Source organism: Saccopteryx leptura, chromosome 4, assembly GCF_036850995.1.
Source record: "Saccopteryx leptura isolate mSacLep1 chromosome 4, mSacLep1_pri_phased_curated, whole genome shotgun sequence".
In the NCBI taxonomy this organism is placed as follows: Eukaryota; Metazoa; Chordata; class Mammalia; order Chiroptera; family Emballonuridae; genus Saccopteryx; species Saccopteryx leptura.
In genome coordinates this window covers 33053711-33079736 of record NC_089506.1, presented here as the reverse complement: position 1 = coordinate 33079736, position 26026 = coordinate 33053711, and the positions used below count along the sequence as shown (strand labels likewise).

Sequence of the window (26026 nt, the reverse complement as noted above, 5' to 3'; positions counted from 1 at the left end):
CCCCTGATCTAGATATTCAGAAAGACAGTCTGGCAGTTGTGGGCTACTTTTGAGACTCAGTTGATAACATCTAGTGTCCACAATAAATAATGAAGTTTATAATTGGGGCCATTTCATTTTGAGATTTTTTAGTTTTGAGATAAAGAAGGAAAAAGCTATTTATCCTGCCCCCATTCCTTTCTGAGTAGTGGGGTTTGAGACAACCTGCAAAGGGAATAAATGAAGCCTTAGGGAACCTTTCATTTTCATGTTCTTGGTTCTTGGTTCTTGATTCTTGACTTTATGTGTTAGTCATGTGTTTTACTCATTACTTTATTTTGGAATAAATTTTTTACTAAAGTATAGTTTTAGGTTGTTTTGGTTTGGCTAATATTAGAGATTTTGGAAAATCTCTAATATATATATAATATATATATAACCTATATATATATTATAGATTGTAAACATTTAGAAGTATTATATACCACAGTAGTTTCTTGGAAGCTTTTAGTATACTGAATGGCAGTTTATCCTTTTTTTTTTTTTTTTTGTATTTTTCTGAAGCTGGAAATGGGGAGAGACAGACTCCCGCATGCGCCCGACCGGGATCCACCCGGCACGCCCACCAGGGGGCGACGCTCTGCCCACCAGGGGGCGATGCTCTGCCCCTCCGGGCATCGTTCTGTTGCGACCAGAGCCACTCCAGCGCCTGAGGCAGAGGCCACAGAGCCATCCCCAGCGCGTGGGCCATCTTCGCTCCAATGGTGCCTCTGCTGCGGGAGGGGAAGAGAGAGACAGAGAGGAAGGAGGGGGTGGGGGTGGAGAAGCAGATGGGTGCCTCTCCTGTGTGCCCTGGCTGGGAATCGAACCCGGGACTTCTGCACGCCAGGCCGACGCTCCACCACTGGACCAACCGGCCAGGGCCTGAATGGCAGTTTAAACATAAGCTGTCTGCCCTGGCTGGATAGCTTGGTTGGTTGGAGCATTATTCTGAAGCTCAGAGGTTGCCAGTTCAATCCCCAGTCAGGACACATGCAGGAGCAGCTCAATGCTCCTGTCTCTCTCTTTCTCCTTTCCTCTCTCACGAAAATCAACCAATTAAAAAAATTTTAAACATAAGATGTGAGATTTTATAGGAAGAAGTAATGTGACTCATCAAGGGTGAAGGGGAAAAAAAAATCACATACCCTTTCCTGCCTTTATTTTGGCACAAAATATTGCATGCAGGACTAGTGTTCCATAAATACACCTTTGGAGAGGGTTTAGTTGAATGGTAACTGTTTTCATAAAAAGAATTATGCTTCAAAAGCTGCTTCTAAAGTAGAACTTGAAAAATGGTTATGGTCTTCATACTTTAACAAATCAAACATTTGGGTATGTTCATCTACTTTTCTTCTTTTAATTCCAGGGCAATCTTTTTAAAGCATAGCTATCCAAACTGATAGCAACTAAATTAATGAGTTTATTTATTTATTTATTTATTTATTTATGCTTTTTTAAATGTACCCTCTTATTCTGATAAACTCTTTGCTTATTCTAGAATGAGTCATTTTATAAAATTTTTATTTTTAATTTATTGTGTTGACATGGTTTCAACTGTCCCATTCTATATAATACCTTCTACACAGCATAGTGCGCCCCCCATGCAGTCTTTTTCCATCCCTGATTTACCCCCTTACCCCTCCACCCTCATCCCCCTGTCTCTCTGGGAATTTCTACCCTGTTGCATGTATCAGTGTTTTATATGTATATATAATTTGGCTAATCCTTTCATCTTTTTTGATCCCGTCCCATCATCCCCCTTCCGTATGAGTTTATTTTTCACTGTTAAAAATTTTATTGATGAGATTATGTGGACAAATATATTTAAGTCAGAGTACATATTATATACAGTGCCACAATACATTTTTTTTTCAGGTTTTTTTTAACTGAAATCTAATTATATAATTTACCAGTAGATCTTACTAAAGTAAGGAAATTACTGAATTTTAAAACAAGTCATATGTAATTTTTGATTGATTTTTTTAAAAGTTACTTTTAATTTATTGGGATGACATGGTTCATCAAACTATGCAGGTTTCAAGTGCACAGCTCACCCTAACACCATCTACACACTGCATTATGCTTCCACCCCGTGCAAAGTATCTTTCTACCCCCATCTCCCCTAGTTTTCCTCCCCCCCTTAAGATTTATGAATTTTTAAATTTTCTTTTTATTTTTAAACATCTCCAGGTTATCTTGACATTTGATTATGTTGCATACTCATCACCCAAAGTCATATAGTCTTCTGTCACCAACTATCTGGTTTTCTTTGTGCCCCTCCTCTCCCCCCACCCCACCCCTGCCTTCCCCTCCCCACCCCTGGTAACTGTGAAAGCCTCCATGCTTATATATATGAGAGAAGATACAGTAATTTATATGGATTATAGTTTTTGTTATCATGCCATTCAATATTTTGCATATGCAAAATGACAATATCAGATTTCAGATTATCAAGGCATAGCTAGTTCTGGACACAATTCAGGATGCAGGAGTTACATGAGATGTGTATTTTATAATAGAAGAGCCATGTAGTCTTCTGGATTCAGACTAAAATAGGTATAAAAGCTGATCAGTTTCAATTTAGGTTATGTTCCTTCAATTACTTTATGAACCAATCTGATCACTTAACTTGATTGCCTAGCTCCTCATTAAAGGGACATTATAAAGAAGAAGGTTAAACTTGACAGGATAACATTAAACTACTGCTAAAATAGCAAGACTGTTGAATAGTGTAAAGAAGTAACAGAACATCTGGAAGAATAATTTGAACTTTTTACTTGAGTAAATAGACTTTTGAGTTGCAGAATTTAATGTGACGTATGTTTTTAGAGGGGCAGAGAGGGAGAGAGAGAGACAGATAGGAAGGGAGAGATGAGAATTATCAACTTATACTTGCATCACTTTATTTATTTATTTATTTATTTATTTATTTATTTATTTATTTATTGTGGCAGAGACAGAGCGAGTCAGAGAGAGGGACAGAGAGCCAGGAAGGGAGGGAGATAAGAAACATCAATTCTTCATTGCAGTTCCTTAGTTGTTCATTGATTGATTTCTCATATGTGCCTTGACCGGGGGCGGGGGCACTACAGCAGACCAAGTGACCCCTTGCTCGAGTCAGCAACCTTGGTCTCAAGCTGCTGAGCCTTGCTCAAACCAGATGAGCCCATGCTGAAGTTGGCGACCTCAGGGTCTCGAACCTGGGTCCTCCACATCCCAGTTCTATGCTCTATCCACTGCGCCACCGCCTGGTCAGGCTATTTGCATCACTTTAGTTGTTCATTGATTGCTTATGCATGCCTTGACTGAGGGGGGGGGGGCTCAGTCCAAGCCAGTGATACCTCAAGCCAGTGACCATGGAATCATGTCAGTGATCCCGTGCTCCAGCCTGGGACCCTGTGCTCAAGCTGACAAGCCAGATGAGCTTCTGCTCAAGCTGGTGACCTTGGGGTTTCGAGCCTGGGACCTCAGTGCCCCAGGTCGATGCTCTTTCCAGTCCCAGGTCAACACTCTATCCACTGTGCCACCACTGGTCCAGCTAATGTGATATTTAACCAGAGGGAGAACCAGAATTTCAGGGGTAGAAGGAAGGAGGCACTATAGTATGTTCTAACTTGAAAAAACATATTGAATGTTATAATTTTATACTTAAAAAGGTATACAAAATCTGCTTTTATAACTACTACATTTCATTCAGCACTCTATATGTAGTATACCTAGCGCAGGGCCTGACACACAGTAAATATTCAACAGATGTTTATTTTTCTGATATTAATGAATGAGTGATCAAATAAAGGAATAAAGGATATATAGCTTGACAAAATCTTCACTTAATGGTATGTTCTGTAGGTAGACTTTATTTTCTCCTTATTGGAGATAATTGAGGAGGAGAGAATGTGATATTTTTTGGTATCTTGTTAAAGGGGTAACTTTAAAAAACTGCTAAGTATTATTAATCTGAAAGGAAGAACCTGGAATTAGATGTCTTGATTTCTCACCCTTGCTCTCCTGCCTTCAATTAGTTGGATACTGTTATCCAAATTAGTTTTATCTTTAGTCTTTTTCTTTTTTTTATTTCATTAATGGGGTTAATGATACATTGTCTACCTTTTTACTGTGTGGTAATGAGTCAAAAGAATTGTTGTGAAAGTTTAAAGTCTTATAAAATATAAAGCCCTGTCTTTTTTTTATAATTACTTTTTATAGGCTACCTAAGTTGTATCTTTGTGAATTCTGTCTAAAATATATGAAAAGTAGAACTATTCTACAACAGCACATGAAGAAGTGTGGTTGGTTCCATCCTCCTGCCAATGAGATTTACAGAAAGAATAATATATCTGTCTTTGAGGTAAAGTAGATGTTTAATATGTTCTATCTATTTCATATATTATGCCACCTGTATTGTATCTAATTGTGTGGCTTGATTTTTTTTTTTTTGGAAATGTTATTTATTGTAGTTCACTCTCTATTAAATCAAATAATTCTGCTATATGAGAAGCAGAATTAGGCCAAGACAAATGGCACCAAGTTCACAAGCTTGATCACAGAATAAATTATTGTTTCATTAAATTAATGATCAATTATAATATATCTTATTATTTTATATATACCACTGAAAAGGAAAAAGTTCTGGTAATGATTTGTAAGACTCAGTTGATTATAAAATGCCAACCGATTTTACGTATGTTCAGACGTGATTAAACTTTATCTTAGAATCTGTGAACTGTAGAATCTTTTCAATTAAACAATTGAAAAGATTTCTGTTCTCTTTAGAGGAATATTTTGTAGAGGTATATTTTAATAGTGGTAGTAAATATTTTCTTGACTTCATCATGATATGATTTATGTTATGTTTGTGATTCTTCTGTGTTGTTAGTGATACTGAATTTCTTGATCCTCAGTTCTGTGGTTTGATTGCCAAGTTTTGAGTACCTGCCATGTGCTCACTTGGTTCCATTAATTACCAGAATTTACATTACTGGAGAGATGATGGAATTTCACATTCTTAGGATCTACTATCTCTCATTTTCTTGATCTTTCCTCAGACTTTATTTTTGTTGAGGAATAGAGAAGTATTTCGCCTTGGAGGAGGGGGAAAGGCATGGTATACAGTATTATTTTAGAATACCCAAGAAAAAATTATTTCTCAACTTAAGCATATATTAGTGTGTATTTTTTTTTTTTTTTGTATTTTTCTGAAGTTGGAAATGGGGAGGCAGTCAGACAGACTCCCACATGCGCCCGACCGGGATCCACCCGGCATGCCTGGGGCGATGCTCCGCCCATCTGGGGCATTGATCTGTTGCAACCAGAGCCATTCTAGGGCCTGAGGCAGAGGCCATGGAGCCATCCTCAGTGCCCGGGCCAACTTTGCTCCATTGGAGCCTTGGCTGCGGGAGGGGAAGAGAGAGACAGAGAGGAAGGAGAGGGGGAGGGGTGGAGAAGCAGATGGGCGATTCTCCTGTGTGTCCTGGCCGGGAATCTGAACCTGGGACTCCTGCACGCCAGGCCGACACTCTACCACTGAGCCAACCGGCCAGGGCCTTTGTGTATATTTTTAAAGAAGTTTTATTTAATTACTAAAATTGTTAAAGAGGTTTTAGTCTTGAGTGTCAGCCTGGCATATGGACATCCCGGGTTCAATTCCCGGTCAGGACACACAGGTGAAGCAACCGTCTGCTTCTCCCCCTCCCACTCTCTCTCTCTCTCTTCTCCCTTTTCTTCTCCTGTAGCCAGTGGCTCGATTGGTTGGAGCATGACTCCAGGTGCCGAGGATAGCTCAGTTGGTCCCAGTGTGTTGGCCTCAGGCACTGAAAATAGCTTGGTACTTGAGCATCAGCCTGAGTTGTGGGGTGGATCCTCTTTGAGGTACATGTGAGAGTCTGCCTATCTCCCCTCCTCTCATCTAAAAAAAAAAAAAAAAAAAAAAAAAGAAGAGATTTTAGTCTTGAAATGCTTGGGTGTCTAATGTAGGCATCCATTGGCATTTTCATAAAAGAGCAAGCTCCGGCAACTCCCAAGAACACAGGGTGTCAGGAGCAATGTTTCTTAGTGCTCTTGATCTTGGTCAACACGAGTCCAAGAAATAGATCATTTGCCAGGTTGCCAGGGAACTTGTTTGGTGTTTTTGATAATAGTTAAGTCTCTCAATAAGTTTTATTTGAGGATAAATCTGATCATGGCAGTCAGACTACATTGCTTCTGGCTGCTGGCACAGATTGGATTATAGTTCTACCTTGTTTTATTTCCATATGTATTTTAGAAGGAGTTGCATTTAGGTCTTCTGTTACATTAAATGCTTCTTAAGAAGGAATCAGATCAGCTTGTCATTTGCAGGAGTATTACAATCAATTGTGTTATAAAAAAAAAAGTGTGATTTTTAAGATGGCCGTCACCACCTTATCTAGCTATTCATGCTTTGTTGAATACATATGGTGTTTTATATACATTGTTAGTTGTCTTAAAACAACGGGTACTGTAATTCTGTCTTTTCAAGGGATAGCTTCCCAGTTCCAGTGTATTCTGATCACTGACAGGTTCTCTTAGGCTGGATTATAGATACTCGAGGTGCTTGTAACTAACATGTATTATTCTGGAACTAAAAAGACAATTCGCTGACCATTTTGTCCTATTTTTCCCCTCTAGGTTGATGGGAATGTGAGTACCATTTATTGTCAGAATCTGTGTCTCTTGGCAAAGTTGTTTCTTGACCACAAAACACTCTATTATGATGTGGAGCCATTTCTTTTTTATGTACTAACACAGAATGATGTCAAGGGCTGCCACCTTGTTGGCTACTTTTCTAAAGTAAGTATATCAGCTTAAAATTTGTTTGAATTAATATATAAATCTGAAACAGTCTTTACTGGTTTTCACTAGAAGACATTACAGGGTACAGAACCTTCTGGATGCCATCTAGCTTTTTGGAAAGGAAAACAGGAACATTTAGAAACATACCAAGTGCTTGAAGGTGCCTAGTTACATTGAACAGACTGTATATAATCTCCTTGGAATATGAACTGCTGGTTATACTCAAGAGAAAATGTTTTTAAATTACTTCTGTTCCCATGATGATAATAGATAGAACTTGTGAAATAAACACAGTCATTACCTGTTTAAGTTCTTTCTAAGTTTACATCTTCTCTTTCTAATTTGAATTTTAGGCATAGAAATAAGAATAAGAAGCCATTTTTATTACAGGATATTTTTCTCCTTCCTTTAATCTTTCACTCTGTTGGGGAGAAAAAAAATTTTCTTTAGTAATCAAACAACATGAAAGACATCCTTTTATTTGAGCAAGCCCAAGGTAAAATCTGAGTGCGTAAAATAGTTAAGTAGGAAGCATTCTGTTAGTAGGCTGTTTAAATTGTTAAATATAATTTAATATATGCTCCCTGGTTTATAAAAATATATTTGTATCCAGCATGTTGGGTCTATTTTTTGTAATGTTAGGTACAGCTTATAGCAGGGGTCCCCAAACTTTTTACACAGGGGGCCAGTTCACTGTCCCTCAGACCGTTGGAGGGCCAGACTATAAAAAAGCTATGAACAAATCCCTATGCACACTGCACATACTTTATTTTCAAGTAAAAAAACAAAATGGGAACAAATAACAATATTTAAAATAAAGAACAAGTAAATTTAAATGAACAAACTGACCAGTATTTCAATGGGAACTATGCTCCTCTCACTGACCACCAGTGAAAGAGGTGCCCCTTCTGGAAGTGCGGTGGGGGCCGGATAAATGGCCTCAGGGGACCGCATACGGCCCGGGGCCGTAGTTTGGGGACCCCTGGCTTATAGGGAGGTGGGACTGCCCTTATGTAGCGCCAGAGGAAGACATAAAATAAACTGAAATGGTTGATGGTGAATCTCACTTCTAGAGGGCCACGTTGATTCATAATTTGTTGCTTTGCAAATTTGATTGGGACTCAGATTCCTTTGCTCACCTTAGGCACTGTCATACTGTTTTTGAGTTGCAGATGGTGTTAGATGACATTGTTTTATAATTTTATTCTCTTGGGACAGTTGCTTTGTGGGTAATGGCAATGACTCCCAGTGGAGTATTTTTTCTTGATGTGTATTGTTATTCCCAAAGGACTAGGGCTGTGATTTTGACTGTTAGTCTTTGTTTCTTAATAATTAGCATTACTATTCAGTTGTACCAGACTGTTGTTTTAAAACTTGGCTTCTGTTTTCTCCACCAGGAAAAGCACTGCCAACAGAAATACAATGTTTCCTGTATAATGATTCTTCCCCAATACCAGCGTAAGGGCTATGGCAGGTTTCTCATCGATTTCAGTAAGGATTATCATAAAATTTCTCATTGTCTCTTCCTATGAAGGGGGGATGTGTGTGTGTGAGATCTGTGGATGATTTATTGATTGTCATACTGCTGTATAGAACTTTAAAACTTAAAGTCATGAATTTTTTTTCTTTTGGTTGGACATTAAATATTTTTAAATAGCTAATATTAATATCAACTTCTATACAATAGAAAATACCTTTAATTTGCAACTGTTAAATTACAGTGGAACTTAGTTTTATGTAGTAATTCTTACAGCAATACTAAAAACATTGTATAACTACTTAAATTACTATTAGTAAAGTGGTACCACACCTGCCCTATTCTTTTTTTCACCTGTTCTATTTTTGTTACCCAAAGTGCATACATCATTTTTTAGTTATAGGCTCTCAGCCTAGTGGTTAAAAATATATGATGCACCTTTAAAAATTTTTAAATTACAGATACAATAAATAACTTAATCTGAGTTAAATATAGAAATTTAATCACAGTTAAATATTGAAATCCAGTGGTTCTAAAAAGATTCTTGAGGAACTTAAATTTTATTTTATACATCTATAATCTTGCTTAGAAAGTAAATGTATGTTTGCAATAAATTTTATATTGTATATAAAATAGTGATATTTGAGGGAATATTTTCTCAGATACTGGCTAAAAATATTTTAAAAATAGGTTCAGAAATAGTGGTTTAAATTAAGGATTTTGAAGGCAGTCCTTCTAAATATCAGATAATTATATCGCCAGTGTTAAGAAGTTAATTCTTGGTACCCTGGCCAGGTTTTTCCGTTGGTTACAGTGTCATCCCAACATGCTGAGGTTGTGGGTTCAAGCCCCGGTCAGGGCACGTACAAGAAGCAACCAATGATTGCATGAATAAGTGGAACAACAAATTGATGTTTCTTTGTCTCTGTCTCTTCCTTTGTCTCTACAAATCAATTTAAAAAAAGAAAACTTAGTGAGGAGAGCTTGATTGAAGTAAATTATTATCTAATTCACTCACAGAAGAACCACCGTCTTAATAAGATTACATTAACACTGAGACATTCTTTTGTGTTTTTTTTTTCTTTTTTCTTTTTTCTTTTTTCCATTCTTTTGTGTTTTTCAGTTCAGATATAGCTGTTGCCATCTAGTGGTCCAAATAAAACATACGAGGGTAGTTCTCTACTATAGTACATTGAATAGGAAACATTATTTCCTTAATCTTACTAATGTAGCCTATCAGTATGAAGTCCTGATTTTTAAGAGTTTGAATATTTTAATAATATTATTTACATTAACTATAGACAAAGTAATACCTAATTTTCAGCGCATATAGCTTATGTAGTCTTCCTGCAAATTGATTTTCAAGTAATTTTGCTTTTTATTTTTTCTTGAGGGAATTTACCTTTGTAATTATTATTTCCTACAATACTTAGATTGTGGAAGAGGGGATTGTTATTTTGGTGAATTAGCCCATTTTCTTTGGGCTCTCTGACATATCTGTTATTTTGGGGTTTCTTTAGGTTATCTGTTATCAAAGCGTGAAGGCCAAGCAGGGTCTCCAGAGAAACCATTATCTGATCTAGGTCGTCTTTCCTATATGGCTTATTGGAAAAGTGTAATATTGGAGTGCCTTTATCACCAAAATGACAAGCAAATTAGCATTAAGAAGTTAAGTAAGTTGACTGGAATCTGCCCTCAAGATATTACTTCCACACTCCACCACCTACGAATGCTGGACTTCCGTAGTGACCAGTGAGTATTACATCTTTTTTGAAGGATCATTAGGTGGAAGTTTTTGGTTCAGGCAGCTAAATTATTGATGGAAGAAGATAAATTAATATAAATAGTACACTTGGTGATCCTCAGATACCATTTTCCTTTCTATGATATTTGATACCCTTGACCATATTTTTCAAAACTTTTTTTGACCTTCCTCCTAATTTTTAAACCTAAGCTTCTAAATCTTATTTTCTGGTATTAGGAACTTCTTCAGCCCAAGAAACAATGTCAAATAAATGATACCCATGGTTTATTTCCACATATATGATGAAATCTAGGTCAAAGGAAGAGCTCATCCTTATCTAGAGTGGTTGGTAACAGGTCACAAAGAAAGGAGGCATTTGAGGTAGAAATATGTAAAGTAGGAGATAAGAGTTGAGGAAGTATCAGAAATTCCAGAGTTGGCAAGTCTGAGACAATGAATGGTTAAAATAACTATCATTTTCTGTTGTTGAACTTTATATATCTTAGCTGTCTCATGTAATGGCATATTTCTGTATTTCAGCTTTCCAGGTTTGCTGTTTTGAAGTATTTATCATCATCTCCAGGTTGTTCTGGAGAGTATAGCTCCATATTCATTGTTAGGTACTCCTTATACCTTGTTGATTGCTATAAACTTTTCTTTGGTTCCAGATTTGTGATTATCCGCCGAGAAAAACTTATTCAGGATCATATGGCAAAGCTTCAGCTGAATTTGCGACCTGTAGATGTAGATCCTGAATGTTTGCGTTGGACTCCTGTCATAGTCTCCAATTCTGTTGTCTCAGAGGAGGAAGAAGAGGAGGCTGAGGAAGGAGAAAATGAAGAGCCACCATGCCAGGAAAGAGAATTAGAGGCAAGTGTAAGGACTTGAGTAATCTCTCTTTTTGATAACAGAGGATATATTTTTGGTTTTCGTATCTGTGATTGAGATATATATAGATATAGATATTACTTTAAACCAATATAATAAATTTACATCAGAATTTCAGAGTTTATTTTAATGATAGAAATTTTAGGAAACCTGGGTTTTATTTACTTAATTTGTATATTTTTAAGCTTTGGATCATTAGGAGACCTTCAAATTTGTTATGTGTTACTTATGACTAAATATTTCTTACCAGAATTCCAATAAGCAGTTTAATTTTAAGCTATATAGTAATTGAAGAATCTGAATTGAATCCAAATCTAACGGTTGTTAAAAAGTGAAATAGGCCCTGACTGGTTAGCTCAGTGGTGGAGTGTCGGCCTGGCTTGTGGATGTCCAGGTTTGATTCCAAGCCAGGGCACACAGGAGAGATGCCAATCTGCTTCTCTACTTCTTCTCTCTCTCTCTTTTCTTCCTGCAGCCATGGCTCGATTGGAATGAGTTGGCCCTGGGCACTGAGGTTGGCTCCATGGCCTCACCTCAGGTGCTAAGAAGAGCTCGTTGCTGAGCAACAGAGCAATGCCCCAGATGGGCAGAGCATCTTTCTCTAGTGGGCTTTCTGGGTGGATCCTGGTGAGGGCACATGCCAGAGTCTGTCTCTCTGCTTCCCTGCCTCTCACTGAATTAAAAAAGAAATGAAATGAAGTTACATTTTCCTTACAACATTATGGAATAATGTAAACATGTGTTTTCTAAGAGAGCACTGAATATTCAGTAGGTACACAGGTGTCTTTAGCCATTAAAGAGAGAGACTATAGTTTTTAATATTTTTCTTCTTGTGATACGTACGTTTATTTTTTTTAAAAGCAGGTCTTTTGTCCTTTAAAACTCTATGTTCTTTTTTTTTGTTTGTTTGTTTGTTTTCTGAAGCTGGAAATGGGGAGAGACAGTCAGACAGACTCCCGCATGCGCCCGACCGGGATCCACCCGGTACGCCCACCAGGGGCGATGCTCTGCCCACCAGGGGCGATGCTCTGCCCCTCGGGGGCGTCGCTCTGCCACGACCAGAGCCACTCTAGCGCCTGGTGCAGCGCCCGGGCCATCTTTGCTCCAATGGAGCCTTGGCTGAGGGAGGGGAAGAGAGAGACAGAGAGGAAGGAGGGGGTGGGGGATGGAGAAGTAAATGGGCGCTTCTCCTATGTGCCCTGGCCGTATATCGAACCCGGGTCCCCCGCACGCCAGGCTGACGCTCTACCGCTGAGCCAACCGGCCAGGACCTCTATGTTCTTTTTTAATAAATAATTTTAGGCCTCTGTTTGATACAATTTAATTTTTAAAATGAAGTTAAGTTTACAGAATAAAAATCAAAATAATTATAGAAATTTTCTTTCATTTTTTCCCCCAATACTTCCTTTTCCTTGCTTTTGCACCAGAGCCCGTCTTCGCTCTGTTTATACAATTTTATTTCTGAGAAATTTCATAAACTATCTCGTTTAACATTTATAAGAACAGGCTCTGGCCTGTTGGCTCAGTGGTAGAATGTTGGCCAGCATGTGGAAGTCCTGGGTTTGATTCAGTCAGGGCACACAGGAGAAGCTACCATTGCTTCTCTATCTCTCCCCCCCTTCTCTGTCTCTCTCTCTCTCTGTCTCTTTTTCTTTTCCTCCCACAGTCATAACTCGATTGGTTTCAGCAAAGTTGGCCCAGGGTTCTGAGAATGACTCCATGGCCTCACCTCAAAGTGCTTTAAATAGTTCAGTTGCTAAGCAATGGAGCAGCAGCCCCAGATGGGCAGAGCATCATCCCCAGGGGGCTTGCCGGGTGGATCCCAGTTGGGGCGCATGCAGGAGTCTGTCTCTCTGCCTCCCTGCCTCTCACTTAATAAAAAACAAAACAAAACATGTATTTGTAAGAACAATAATACTTTATTTATTGAAGATAGTATTGCATGGTGTCTGAGAGCACTGGCTTTTAGACAGAATTTTGATTTTTATTGGGTCAGACTGCCTCAGTTTATATCCCAACTTATTTATTTGCTGTTTCATGACCTGGGGCAAGTTACTTAAACTTTTTGTGTCTTAGTTACCTAATCTGTAAACGGAGCATATATTTATATTTTATACAATTGTTGTGAAGCTTATTACCTATAAAGCATATAAAATAGTGTCTGACACACAAGATATATTTTTTAATTATTAAATAATAATTTCTTTTTTAAAGCTGTTATCTTAGTATTGTTTGTTTGTTTTTTTTCATTTTTCTGAAGCTGGAAACAGGGAGAGACAGTCAGACAGACTCCCGCATGCGCCCGACCAGGATCCACCCGGCACGCCCACCAGGGGCGATGCTCTGCCCCCCAGGGGGCGATGCTCTGCCCATCCTGGGCGTCGCCATATTGCGACCAGAGCCACTCTAGCGCCTGAGGCAGAGGCCACAGAGCCATCCCCAGCGCCCGGGCCATCTTTGCTCCAATGGAGCCTTGGCTGCGGGAGGGGAAGAGAGAGACAGAGAGGAAAGCGCGGCGGAGGGGTGGAGAAGCAAATGGGCGCTTCTCCTATGTGCCCTGGCCAGGAATCGAACCCGGGTCCTCCGCACGCTAGGCCGACACTCTACCGCTGAGCCAACCGGCCAGGGCCTTATCTTAGTATTTAAAAGATCAGAATAGGATATATAACTAAGTAAGAATGAAAAACTAACCACCATGATTTTATTTTCTAAAATCAGGTGGGAAAGCCTGCATCTCGGGAAAACAAAGAACACGATTCTTATTCTTCAATAGAAAGTGAAAAGAAACCAGAAGTTATGGCACCAGTCAGTTCTACACGTTTGAACAAACAAGTCCTTCCCCGTGATAGTCTTCCTGCGAATAATCAGTCATCTCGGAAAGGCCGCTGGGGGAGGAAGAACAAAAAAACCCAGGAACGGTTTGGTAATAAAGATTCTAAACTGCTCTTGGAAGAGTCATTAACTCCTCAGGAACAATACGGAGAATGTGAGGAAAAATCAGAAACCTCCCAAGAACAATACCCTGAAAGTGAGGAACAGTTGGCAGCCTCTCAGGAGCAGCCAAGCCAGGATGGGAAGCCGGATATTCCCAAAAGAAGACTGAGTGAAGGGGTTGAGCTGTGGCGGGGACAGCTAAAGAAAGGCCCTGAGGCTCTGAAGTGCAGGTTACCAGAAGGCAATGGTAGACTGCTCCGTCGCTATAGTGATGGTGACAGGACTGTCCTCAGGGGCTTCAGTGAGAGCAGTGAGGAGGAAGAGGAGCCAGAAAGTCCTCGGTCCAACTCTCCGCCAATTCTTACAAAGCCCACATTGAAGCGAAAGGTAAGGCATTACCCTGATATATTCTTTTCTTCCTCCAATTGCAGCTCATTGTATACAATTCTGTCCTCGAGTTCTGAAAGGATAAATACAGAAATTCTTACTGTGTTATTTTTTCAACTTTAAGCCTCAATATATTGTTTCTAGTGAATATTTGAAGTGTGTATATGACTTCTTTGGTTCATGGAAATTAGCTTAGAAGTCATGAACTTATTTAAGGACTGGTGGGCTGTTTTTCAGCTTGCTGGTTGGATGTTTAAATCATGAATTTTAGAGATTTTAAAAACATTTTAAAAGTGTGTACAGATTAGAAATGTTTATATTAGAAAAGGAGAGGAAAGGATTACACAGTTCCATGGAAATGAATGTGTATCGGGTGCTTGGAGTGAGCCATTCATATAGTCGTGCGTGGTACAGGATTCCCTGCACTCTGATGTCCCTTCTATCTGTCCTCTTCACTTCTCCAGTAATTTGACTTCACCTTGCCTCAAAAATATTTTCTAAGCTATACATTTGCATTATCATGCAAAGTTTGAATGAGAGCCAGCTTGTTAATAAATTCTGTATGATGATGATAGTGAATTCTGTTACATTGTATACTAAAAATATCCCAGGCTGTGAAGTGAACTTAAAGCATTGTCATAAACCAGCCAGATTGAAGTATGTCAGCTCTCTGAATGAACCACACTGTAATAGTGGGTGACAGCTTTCATCCAAGGCAATGAAATCATTCCTTTCCTTAGCAGACCCTTAAAAAAAAGGTAGGGCTATTTATTTATTTTTTTTAAAAAGCTCTTAATTTTAGAACAGTTTTAGATTTATGGAATTATTGCAAAGAAAGTACAGAGAGTTTCTGTATTCCCTACACCCAGTTTCCCCTATTATTAACCTCTTAGGTTTTTTTTTTTTTTTTAGTGAGCGAAAGAGAGAGACAGATTGAGATGGAGGGACAGACAGAGAGGAAGAGAAAGAAAGATTAGAAGCATCAACTCATAGTTGCGGCACCTTAGTTCATCGATTGCTTTCTCATATGTGCCTTGACCCAATGGTGGTGGTGCTGCTGCAGCTGAGCCAGTGACCCGCCTGCTCAAGCCAGCGACCTTTGAGCTCAAGCCAGCGATCATGGGGTCATGTCTATGATCCCACGCTTAAGCCAGTGACCCCACGCTCAAGCAGTGAGCCTGTGCTTGAGCCTGTGACCTTGTGGTTTTGAACCTGTGTCCTCAGTGTTCCAGGCTGATGCTCTATCCACTATGCCAACTGCCTGTTCAGGTTTAATGTCTTAGGTTGATGTGGTACATTTGTCACAAATAATGAACTAATTAATTGATACATTGTTAACTAGAATACATACTTTATTCAAATTTCCTCAGTTTTCCCTCGTGTCCTTTTTCTGTTCCAGGATCCCATTCAGCATACCACATTACATTTAGTAGTCATATCTTCTTAGGCCCTTCTTGGTTGTAATAGTTTCTCAGACTCCTTGTTTTTGATGACCTTGAAAGTTTTGAGACTGTACCTCATGATATTAAAATGGGGTAATGTGCTTTTTGAGAAGAAGACCCAGAGGTAAAGTCCCTTTCTCATCAGATAAAGGGTATCCACTATCTATATCTATACACCAAATACAAGGTCATTTATTATCAGTGTGACATTTTACTATTATTAACCTCCATCACCTGGTTAGAAGTTGTGTTTGTCAGTTTCTCTACAGTAAAGTTACTCCTTTTTTCCCTTTACTGTACTCTTTGGAATAAAGTCACTGTCCACAGCTCACACATTAGAATTCTCTTGGGGTATTTATCTATTCTCATTTTTTTAAATTTATTTAAGCATTTATTTATATCATTATGGACTTGTCGATATTTATATTTTGAGTTATAATCCAATACTACTACTTTATTTAATTTGTTGCTCAGATTTTTCTAGCTGTGGTCATTAGGAACTCTTTCAGTTTTGCTCCTGCATTCCTTTAATATACACGCCCTCATCATTGCAAAGTTTTTCTGTTTGTTTTGTTTTAAGCACTTTCTTACTTTCTGGTACTACAAGATTTTCCAAGTTCAACTTATATATTTATTCCTCAATCCTAGAATCAGTTTATTTTTCCAAAGAGGTGGGCCATGTTTAACCCATTTCACAAATTATATTCTCAACTAGAAGGATTAGTGAATTTGAAATGGAGAAAAAGTGAACCTTGCCTAATTCTACTATTAATTTTGTGACCGTGAAGAATATTTCTTTGCCATCTCAGGCTTGTATTGCCTATTTATAAAATAAAAGTAAACTATTTGTTTGTGTTAAAAAGGAATAGTATAACAATCAGTGAAATCATGTACACAGTACTTCTGACATTCTTGAAATTCACTTACCTGGGAGTGAAAGATTGTATTTTATAAACATTTTTATACAGATGAATGTGCAGCCTTAAACAAGTCCTATAACCTTTCTGGCCTCTGTAGAATGAGGAAATTGGTTTACAGCATTTTTGGTACATCATCTTTGTTTTGTGCTATTGTGTGATTTAAGATATTAAATCAACCCTTGTATAAAATTGTGCCTAATGTGCCAAATTTCAATAACAGATTTATTTTACTTTTGAAATGCTTCACTGACATCAAGTAAATCCATATCAGCTCCATATTTCTGCATGTCCAATAAAACTCTGTGGATAGCTCATAAAAAAGGCATATGGCTTTACTGATAGTTCTGCTGACCTTCATAGTAGAACAATAAGACAAATAGAAAGTACTTTATTTTCTCCTTAGAAAAAAAGAAGTTAAGGGACTAGCCTCTGTATCATTTTAGTATTGAAATAGCACCCTAGGCCCTACGGTGTTTAATTTAACTGAACCATTAATAAGGGAATCATATCTACTTTTCGGGCATGTCTGCCTATTTTACAAAGTTATATTCAGTTACCCAACATCTATGTATCTATGATACATTATGTTTAGTATTTTATTATGGTATTCTGAAATAATATTTAAAATGTCTTTTGGTAAGCAGCATCCTCATTTTATATGTACTAGTTCTATTAGGTTTAAGAACTATTAATCATATTAGCAGAAATGATAGTGATCATTACTGTTAATAAAATTATTTCTCTTTTAAATAGAAACCAATTCTTCACCGAAGAAGGAGAGTCCGAAAGCGCAAACACCACAATAGCAGTGTGGTCACAGAAACTATTTCTGAGACTACAGAAGTCTTAGATGAACCATTTGAAGACTCTGACTCTGAGAGACCAATGCCAAGATTAGAACCTACGTTTGAGATTGATGAAGAAGAAGAGGAAGAGGATGAAAATGACCTTTTCTCTAGAGGATACTTCCGTCGATTGTCCTCACAGGATGTTCTCAGGTGTCGATCTTCTTCAATGAGGAAGTCTAAAGATGAAGATGACGACGACGAGGAGTCAGATGATGCTGATGGTATGCTTTACAGAACTTTTGCTTGTTGTAGTTTTATTATCTTTAAAGATACAGCAGTGATAGCTGTACACCCTTCAATAAAAAGGCCAAAAAATGAACACAACTACTAATCAACTAGAGGATGATTTGGTAATCTCTAAAAAGTTGTATCAAGTATATTCACCCTCATTTAGTCCTCTGTTTTTTCAACGTGATTTTTCTAGTTTCCCCTTCAACTTGGGATCTACAGTGTGTCCGTAAAGTCATGGTGCACTTTTGACCGGTCAGAGGAAAGCAACAAAAGACGATAGAAATGTGAAATCTGCACCAAATAAAAGGAAACCCCTCCCAGTTTCTGTAGGATGATGTGGCAGCATGTACGCATATGCAGATGATGATGTAACACCATGTATACAGCGGAGCAGCCCACGGCCACGCCAGTCGAGATGTGGATGGTACAGAGGAAAGTTCAGTGTGTTCTGTGGCTCGCTAAATTAGAATTCGTGACCAAAGTGCAACGTGAATATCAGCACATTTATAACGAAGCGCCACTACATAGGAATAACATTCCTGGGGGGATAAGCAGTTGAAGGAAAGCGGCAGTTTGGTGAAGAAACCCCGTTCTGGTAGGCCATCAGTCAGTGACGAGTCTGTAGAGGCTATACGGGATAGCTACCTAAGGAGCCCTAAAAAATCTGTGCGTGAGCCCACATCGAACTGCACTGAATAGGTATGAAACTGGGAGAGTTTTCCTTTTATTTGGTGCAGATTTCACATTTCTATTGTCTTTTGTTGCTTTCCTGTGACTGGTCAAAAGTGCACCATGACTTTAAAGACACACTGTATTTTTATTTCTGCAGAAAATATATTACTGTTAGGAAAGTTTTCTTTTTCAGCCTAATCCTTTATTGTCCATTATCTGAAACTTTAGTTAGTGGGTGAAATTAGACATAGCGTCAGAAAGATATTTTAAATAACTTCACCAGAATGTGCATTCTATAGATTTAGTCCATTTTTCTAATTGTAGTATACTGAGTGCTTAATATAAGTAGTCAATAAACATTCTTAAATGAATAAATGCTAAGATTTTTAAAGGGATGAAATAGATCAGTTCTTAAATAGATCAGACAGACATATAAATTTGACTTGCTTATCTTTCCTGAAGGATTCCTGAATCATATCTGTATGTGTCTTACTCAGTTAGTGCTAACTTTCTGGTAAAAATGATATCAATACCTCAAAATAGGTTTTTTTTGTTTTGTTTTGTTTTGTTTTGTTTTGTTTTTAGTGAGAGAGACAGACAGGAATGGATAGACAGGAAGTGAGAGAGATGAGAAGCATCACCTCATAGTTGTGTCACCTTAGTTATTCATTGATTACTTTCTCATATGTGCCTTGACTAGGGGGCTTCAGCTGAGCCAGTGACCCCCTGCTCAAGAGCAACCTTTGGGCTCAAGCCAGTGATCATGGGGTCATGTTTATGATCCCACACTCAAGTTGGTGGCCCTGCACTCAAGCTGGTGAGCCTGGGCTCAAGCCCGCGACTTCGGGGTTTTGAACCTGTGTCCTCAGCCTCCCAGGTCAATGTTTTATCTACTGCACCGCCACCTGGTCAGGCTATAATAAATACTTTTAATAAAATGATAAGATGAGTAAATTCTTTGCTTTATTGGGAATGATTTTCCAGAGTTTTATTACATGATATTTTGAGATATTATAATAAGTGGGAAACTAAAAAAATTTTTTTTTAATTTGACACATTAGAAAATTCTAGTTTGTATCATTGTAAACTAAAATAATATCCTAAATTTCTGTTGAGTTGGACAAATTTTCTATTTATTTTCAGGGTATTATTACTAGCTATATCTTTTTATCTCCCCCCAAATTCCTGTTTTTGTCTTGGTTTTCATCCCTTTAAAAATTAATGAGAGCCCTGTCTGGATACCTTAGTTAGTTGGAGCATCATCCCAAAGCACAGAGACTGCTGGTTCAGTCCCCAGTCAGGGCACATATAAGGGCAGATCGAAGTTCTTGTCTCTCTCTCCCTTCCTCCCTCCCTCTCTCTCTCTCTCAAATCAATACATTAAACATTGAAAGAAAGAAAGAGAACTGGAATTTTTAAAAAAATGGGAAATTTGAATGTACTTCCTTGCCACACCAAAAGTGTTAAGATGGTGATTTTAATGCTATGCATATTTTATTATAATTTTTAGAAAGAAAAATTAACGGGAGAAAATAATGCAGAAAACAAATTTATTTCTAATAAACCATTTCCATTGGTGCTTTAGCTTTTTCTTCAGGTCAGTATTTGTCTAGGACTAAATCCCTCTAGCTGTTCCCATATAAGCACAACACTGATTGACATTTATTTTGTAGGATTGCTCAATCATGAGCTAGAGTAATTGGCTCATGATATTACCTGAAGTAATGATTTTGTGGAAAATAAGAAAACCAGAGAGAGCATATAAATTGCAAACAGAGAAAAATAAAAAAGAAATGAATGAGCTGATTTATAACTTACACAATAAGGGCAACTTGTCTAAAGTAGTTGTAGTAACTGCTTAGTATTTGTAGCTTTATAAAACTCCTCTCTATTTTATAGATGATACATGTGAATCTTAGAGGAACTTTCCAAAGCCATACAGTTGGCAATGATAAACTTGATCTGGTTTTAACTAGTGGATGGTAACAGATTGTCGACCAGCATTCTTTCACTGTTCTGCCAGTTTACCTTGTAACTTTAGTAGATGTCACTAATTAGGTTTCTTCTTTAGATTCTTAACTTGAAAATGAAGATAATCAAGAGTTTGTTAGGTTTAATGAAATTATTTCTGTTGTACTTGCTGGTCTCAGAAAAAGGCACTAGAACATAGAAGATCTTGTGACCTATTTTTATTTTCTATCCTCTGTATAGACACTCCAGTACCTGTCTTGAGAAAATGTGATGTGAAGGATTCTCCACTTGAGCCAGATACATCCACACCTATGAAAAAGAAAAAGGGATGGCCCAAAGGCAAGAGCCGCAAACCAATCCACTGGAAGAAAAGACCTGGTCGCAAACCAGGATTTAAGTTGAATCGGGAAATCATACCCATTTCTACTCAAGAATGCATTGTTGAGCCCATTGTCCCCATTCCTAAACCTGGACGTAAACTCAAAATTCCAGAGAATGAAGAAACTGTTGAATCAAAAGACGACTTGCCTTTAACCGAAGAAAGGAAGGAAGAGGAGCAGATGAATATGGAAGCAGAAGAGGTTGAAGAGGGAGAAGAAGAGGATACAACCAGCAGTGAAGTGAGAGCAGCTTCTCCAGAGGATAGCAGCAACAGTCCTGACATGGAACTGAAAGAACCGGAGGTAGAGGAGGAAGAAGAGAAGCCCCGTGTCTCAGAAGAGCAGAGGCAATCTGAGGAAGAGCAGCAAGAACTGGAAGAACAGGAACAAGAGGAGGAGGATGAAGTGGCTGTAGAGACAAATCAGAATGAAGACCATGATGCAGATGATGAAGATGATGGTCATCTAGAATCTACCAAGAAGAAAGAGCTAGAGGACCAGCCTGTTAGAGAAGATGTTAAGGAGGAGCCTGGTGGTCAGGAGTCTTTTTTAGATACGACTATGCAGAGCAGTAGGGAGAATATAAAGGGTAAAGATGAAACAGAACCAGATTCTGAAGAGGAACAGACTTCCCAGGAAACATCTGTGGTGTCAGAGCATATGCCAGGGTCTGAGGATGATCATGAAGAAGATTCAAACTCTAAAGAAGAACTAATTGAGTTAAAAGAGGAAGATGAGATTCCCCATAGTGAACTGGATCTGGAAACGGTGCAAGCAGTGCAATCTTTGACTCAAGAAGAAAGCAATGAGCACGAGGGTGCCTACCAGGACTGTGAAGAGACCCTTGCAGCTTGTCAGACCCTGCAGAGTTACACTCAGGCTGATGAAGACCCTCAGATGTCCATGGTTGAAGACTGTCATGCTTCAGGACATAACAGTCCAATATCTTCTGTTCAGTCTCATCCCAGCCAGTCAGTGCGTTCAGTCAGCAGTCCCAATGTGCCTGCCCTCGAAAGTGGTTACACGCAGATCAGCCCAGAACAAGGATCCCTGTCCGCACCCTCTATGCAGAACATGGAGACCAGCCCCATGATGGATGTGCCTTCCGTATCAGACCACTCTCAGCAGGTGGTGGACAGTGGCTTCAGTGATCTGGGCAGCATTGAGAGCACCACAGAGAACTATGAGAACCCTAGCAGCTACGATTCCACAATGGGCGGCAGCATTTGTGGGAATAACTCTTCCCAGAGCAGCTGTTCCTATGGTGGGTTATCGTCCTCCAGCAGCCTCACCCAGAACAGTTGCGTTGTCACTCAGCAAATGGCAAACATGGGCAACAGCTGCAGCATGATGCAGCAGAACAATGTCCAGCCTGCTGCCAACTGCAACATCAAGTCACCTCAGAGTTGTGTGGTGGAGCGGCCTCCCAGTAACCAGCAGCCGCCGCAGCCACCACCGCAGCAGCAGCCGCAGCCGCAGCCGCAACCACAACAGCAGCAGCAGCAGCAGCCGCCGCAGCAGCAACCAGCACCTCAGCCTCCACCGCCCCAGCAGCAGCCGCCGCCACCGCAGCAGCCACCGCCGCAGCAGCAGCAACAACAGCAGCCCCCACCACCACCTCAGCCCCAGCAGCCTCAGCCCCTACCCCCCCCTCAACAGCAGCCGCCCCTGTCACAGTGTAGTATGAATAACAGTTTCACTCCAGCTCCGATGATCATGGAGATACCAGAATCTGGAAGCACTGGCAACATCAGTATCTATGAGAGGATCCCAGGGGACTTCGGAGCCGGCAGCTACTCTCAGCCGTCAGCCACCTTCAGTTTAGCCAAGTTGCAGCAGCTGACTAACACCATTATGGACCCCCATGCCATGCCTTATAGCCATTCTCCTGCTGTGACTTCCTATGCAACCAGTGTTTCTTTGTCTAACACAGGACTGGCTCAGCTAGCTCCATCTCACCCATTAGCTGGGACCCCTCAAGCACAAGCCACCATGACGCCACCCCCAAACTTGGCATCCACCACCATGAACCTCACGTCACCTCTGCTACAGTGCAACATGTCTGCTACCAACATTGGCATTCCTCACACTCAGAGGTTGCAAGGGCAAATGCCAGTCAAGGGGCACATTTCCATCCGCTCCAAATCCGCACCACTGCCCTCTGCGGCTGCTCACCAGCAGCAGTTGTATGGCCGCAGCCCGCCAGCGGTTGCCATGCAGGCTGGTCCTCGTGCATTAGCTGTTCAGCGTGGCATGAACATGGGGGTTAATTTAATGCCAACCCCTGCCTATAATGTCAATTCCATGAATATGAACACCTTGAATGCCATGAACAGCTATCGAATGACACAGCCCATGATGAACAGCAGTTACCATAGTAACCCTGCTTACATGAACCAGACAGCACAGTATCCTATGCAGATGCAGATGGGGATGATGGGAAGCCAGGCCTATACCCAGCAGCCTATGCAGCCAAACCCTCATGGAAACATGATGTACACTGGCCCCTCCCATCACAGCTACATGAATGCTGCTGGGGTGCCCAAGCAGTCACTCAATGGACCTTACATGAGAAGATGAGCAAGATGAACTTGCAATTAAAAACTTAAATATATATAAATAAAGGAACCTTTTATACTGACAAACCAGAGAAAAATGGACCTTTTTTTCCAGTTAAAATATTGCTGTAGATTTAGAGGAATTTTTCTTTGGTTTATTTTATTTTTTAGAAAAAACTGGTCTTCTCTTTTTTGGGGGTTCATTTTGTTCTGGGTTTTGGTTTTCTTCATAATCTTGAACATTTTACAATAGAACTCATCTAAAAATGGATTTGGGGATAGGGGAAACATGCACAAAAATCTTTTCATAATTAAAAAGAGCCTTACTTTCTTTACACACCACATGGACAGAATTTGTGTAAAAGTGAAATATCTTTATTTTATTTGAAGATGTATGTTTCCCCTCACTGTTTGCAGCTCCCAGTGTTGTCATTTTTAAATGTTATATATACATCTCGAGGGTTAACCAGACCCTCTCCTCCAAACCCAACCTTTCATTTCCTACTTCATTCCAGCAGGAGGCACTTACGGGAGACTCGGGCGGGGACATGGAGAACAACCCAAGCTCCTTAAACTTATTATTATTGTTAATATTATTATTATTATTATTAATAAAGTGAAGCAGGAAAATGCTTCTCCTTTTAAAATCCCCTCCACTCCCTATACACACATACACACACACACACACACCTCTTGAAACCTTTCCCCAAGAATGTTTCTTTATAGATAGACTTCATTGAAATGTTTGTCTTTCTTAAATCAAGTGTAATATAATTTTTTTTACTATTCACACTCAGCACTCAGAGACACAAAAATACTGTAAGTCTCAATTAACAGCAGAATCTCAGAGGAAAGCTGTTTGCAATCCTAATTTAGCTTTGGAGGAATAGAGATGGTCAGTTAACAATCAAAAAGAGGAAATTAACCTCTTGTTTTTCACCACTTGGTGAATCAGCCATAATACCCATATTCCACACAGCCTCTTGTTTTTAGTATGTACTTTGAGATGCTAAGGGTCTTGATTCTTGAGCCTTTGACTCTGATTAAACTCAAACAGTAGTTCTCAGTGATTAGCCTCTTAACATTCTTAACAGTGTTGGTAGATGACTGTACATTTCAGTGATTTGAAAATAGCTGACAAACCTTTGACACTGTTTATGTTGGAAGAGATGACACAGAATGTGTGTCGTAAGGGAGATCATGGTGTGAGTTTTATAGCTACTTAAATGATACATACCTCTAGTCTTCATTTGTCTTTTGAGATCCCGAGTTCGTCCCCCGTGAATCAGTGCAGCAGCTGCTCACCTGTGAGCGGCTAAAAGGAAGAGGGATAAATCAACCACCAGCAATAGTAGGGCAAATCTGGACAGCAGGGTTTTAGCAGGCTCCTATGTTGTTCCAGTTTCATTCTCTTCTCGTGTGCAGCCAGTTTGCCCATTCTCTTCCTGTTACTTGCTCCAGGGATAGCTAAAAAAAAATTTATATATATATATATATACTCCATCATTAGAAGATGGAAACTATTATACCACTTGGTATGTGCAGTCAAATATCCAAAAAGGGGAAGTACTGCTTAAAGAAATATCTGTAAGCGTTAAATACTCCTTTATTTGTACATTTTATATAGATAAATTTTTGAAGTACTAATTAGGCAAATTTTTTCAAATGCACAGGTTTGCTGGGTTTTTTTAAAATATACTTTAATTGACTTCCTCAATTAAATGTGTTAGGTAGAAAAAGGCAGAACACATCTTAACCGCTGTCAATTCTGAGCATGTGCAAGGCTGCATAGGACCCAGTTTCTCTGTATATACTATTCCAGTTCTCAGTCATTTATGTAGAAAGTGCACTGTGCTGCCCTCTCCCTACATCTTCAGCTATGTCATTGCTTCCTGGTTGGGGTGGGGGTGGGGTGGGTCGGGAGGGAAGTATATTGGGAGGAGGGTGGGCCAAGGCAGTAGGAGAAGCTATTGAAATGAGGGCCGTGAATTCAGTTTCTGTTGGTTTGCGGTTGTGTTTGGTTTTGTTTCTTTCTTTAAAAAAAATAATTCAATCGGGCAGCTCCCTTTTTCCACAAGCCTTTTTGTGACTGTAGAACTATTGTAGAGAAAATGTTCTTTTCTATATTATAAAAGAAATTATCCAACACAGTAATATTGGTACCTGTCATTTTTTCACTTCTGTTTTAAAAAAAAATGTATTTTTAGCAAAATAACTTGGGTAATCTTCTAAAAAAAGAAATTTAAAAACTCACTGTTAGTGACTTTGATGCCTTTTAAAATAAGAGCTTTTTCATTTCATTCCATCTTTAAAATTTTTTATCTTTGTTGTAGAATATTAAAAACTATTTTAAGAAAGATAAAAATTCTCTTTAAAGAGATCTCTAGAGTGTGTGAATAGAGCTCCAGATGCCTCTAAAAGCCGCATGTACAAATGAAGCTAACTAAGTCTATTCCTGTCTGTTTATATTTGCTTTTCCTGTTTTGTAACCTCTTTGTACTTTGTTCATGGTGACTTGTAAGCTAAGGGGAAGGGGTGCCTAGATGCCTTTGTATTTCTCCATGTCATGCGCTCCTGGGCCAGTTGGTCTCCCTTCCTCTCCTTGTATGTAATATCACTTTTTTTTCCCCCTTTCTAGCAAGTACTTTCAAAAGAACTCTGTACATTTTAACATAAAAAATAAATTATGTTGAGCCATTTTGGATGTCTGTCTTGCATGTGGAATTTTTCTCTGAAATATTTC

At 39.2% G+C, this 26026-nt stretch overlaps 1 protein-coding gene across 2 annotated transcripts in view; it reads left to right on the top strand.

Annotated features, from left to right (window-relative positions):
- KAT6A (lysine acetyltransferase 6A) overlaps positions 1-25173 on the top strand; it is a 135277-nt gene extending 110104 nt beyond the window's left edge. For both annotated transcript variants that reach the window (XM_066380409.1, XM_066380408.1), the window contains exons 10-17: positions 4228-4369; positions 6667-6828; positions 8229-8322; positions 9829-10060; positions 10721-10922; positions 13659-14261; positions 17377-17692; positions 20586-25173. In XM_066380409.1, coding sequence (XP_066236506.1) covers positions 4228-4369; positions 6667-6828; positions 8229-8322; positions 9829-10060; positions 10721-10922; positions 13659-14261; positions 17377-17692; positions 20586-23305 — 4471 coding nt within the window. In that variant the 3' untranslated portion in view covers positions 23306-25173. The remainder of the gene's footprint in view (positions 1-4227; positions 4370-6666; positions 6829-8228; positions 8323-9828; positions 10061-10720; positions 10923-13658; positions 14262-17376; positions 17693-20585) is intronic.
- Positions 25174-26026: the final 853 nt, after the last annotated feature.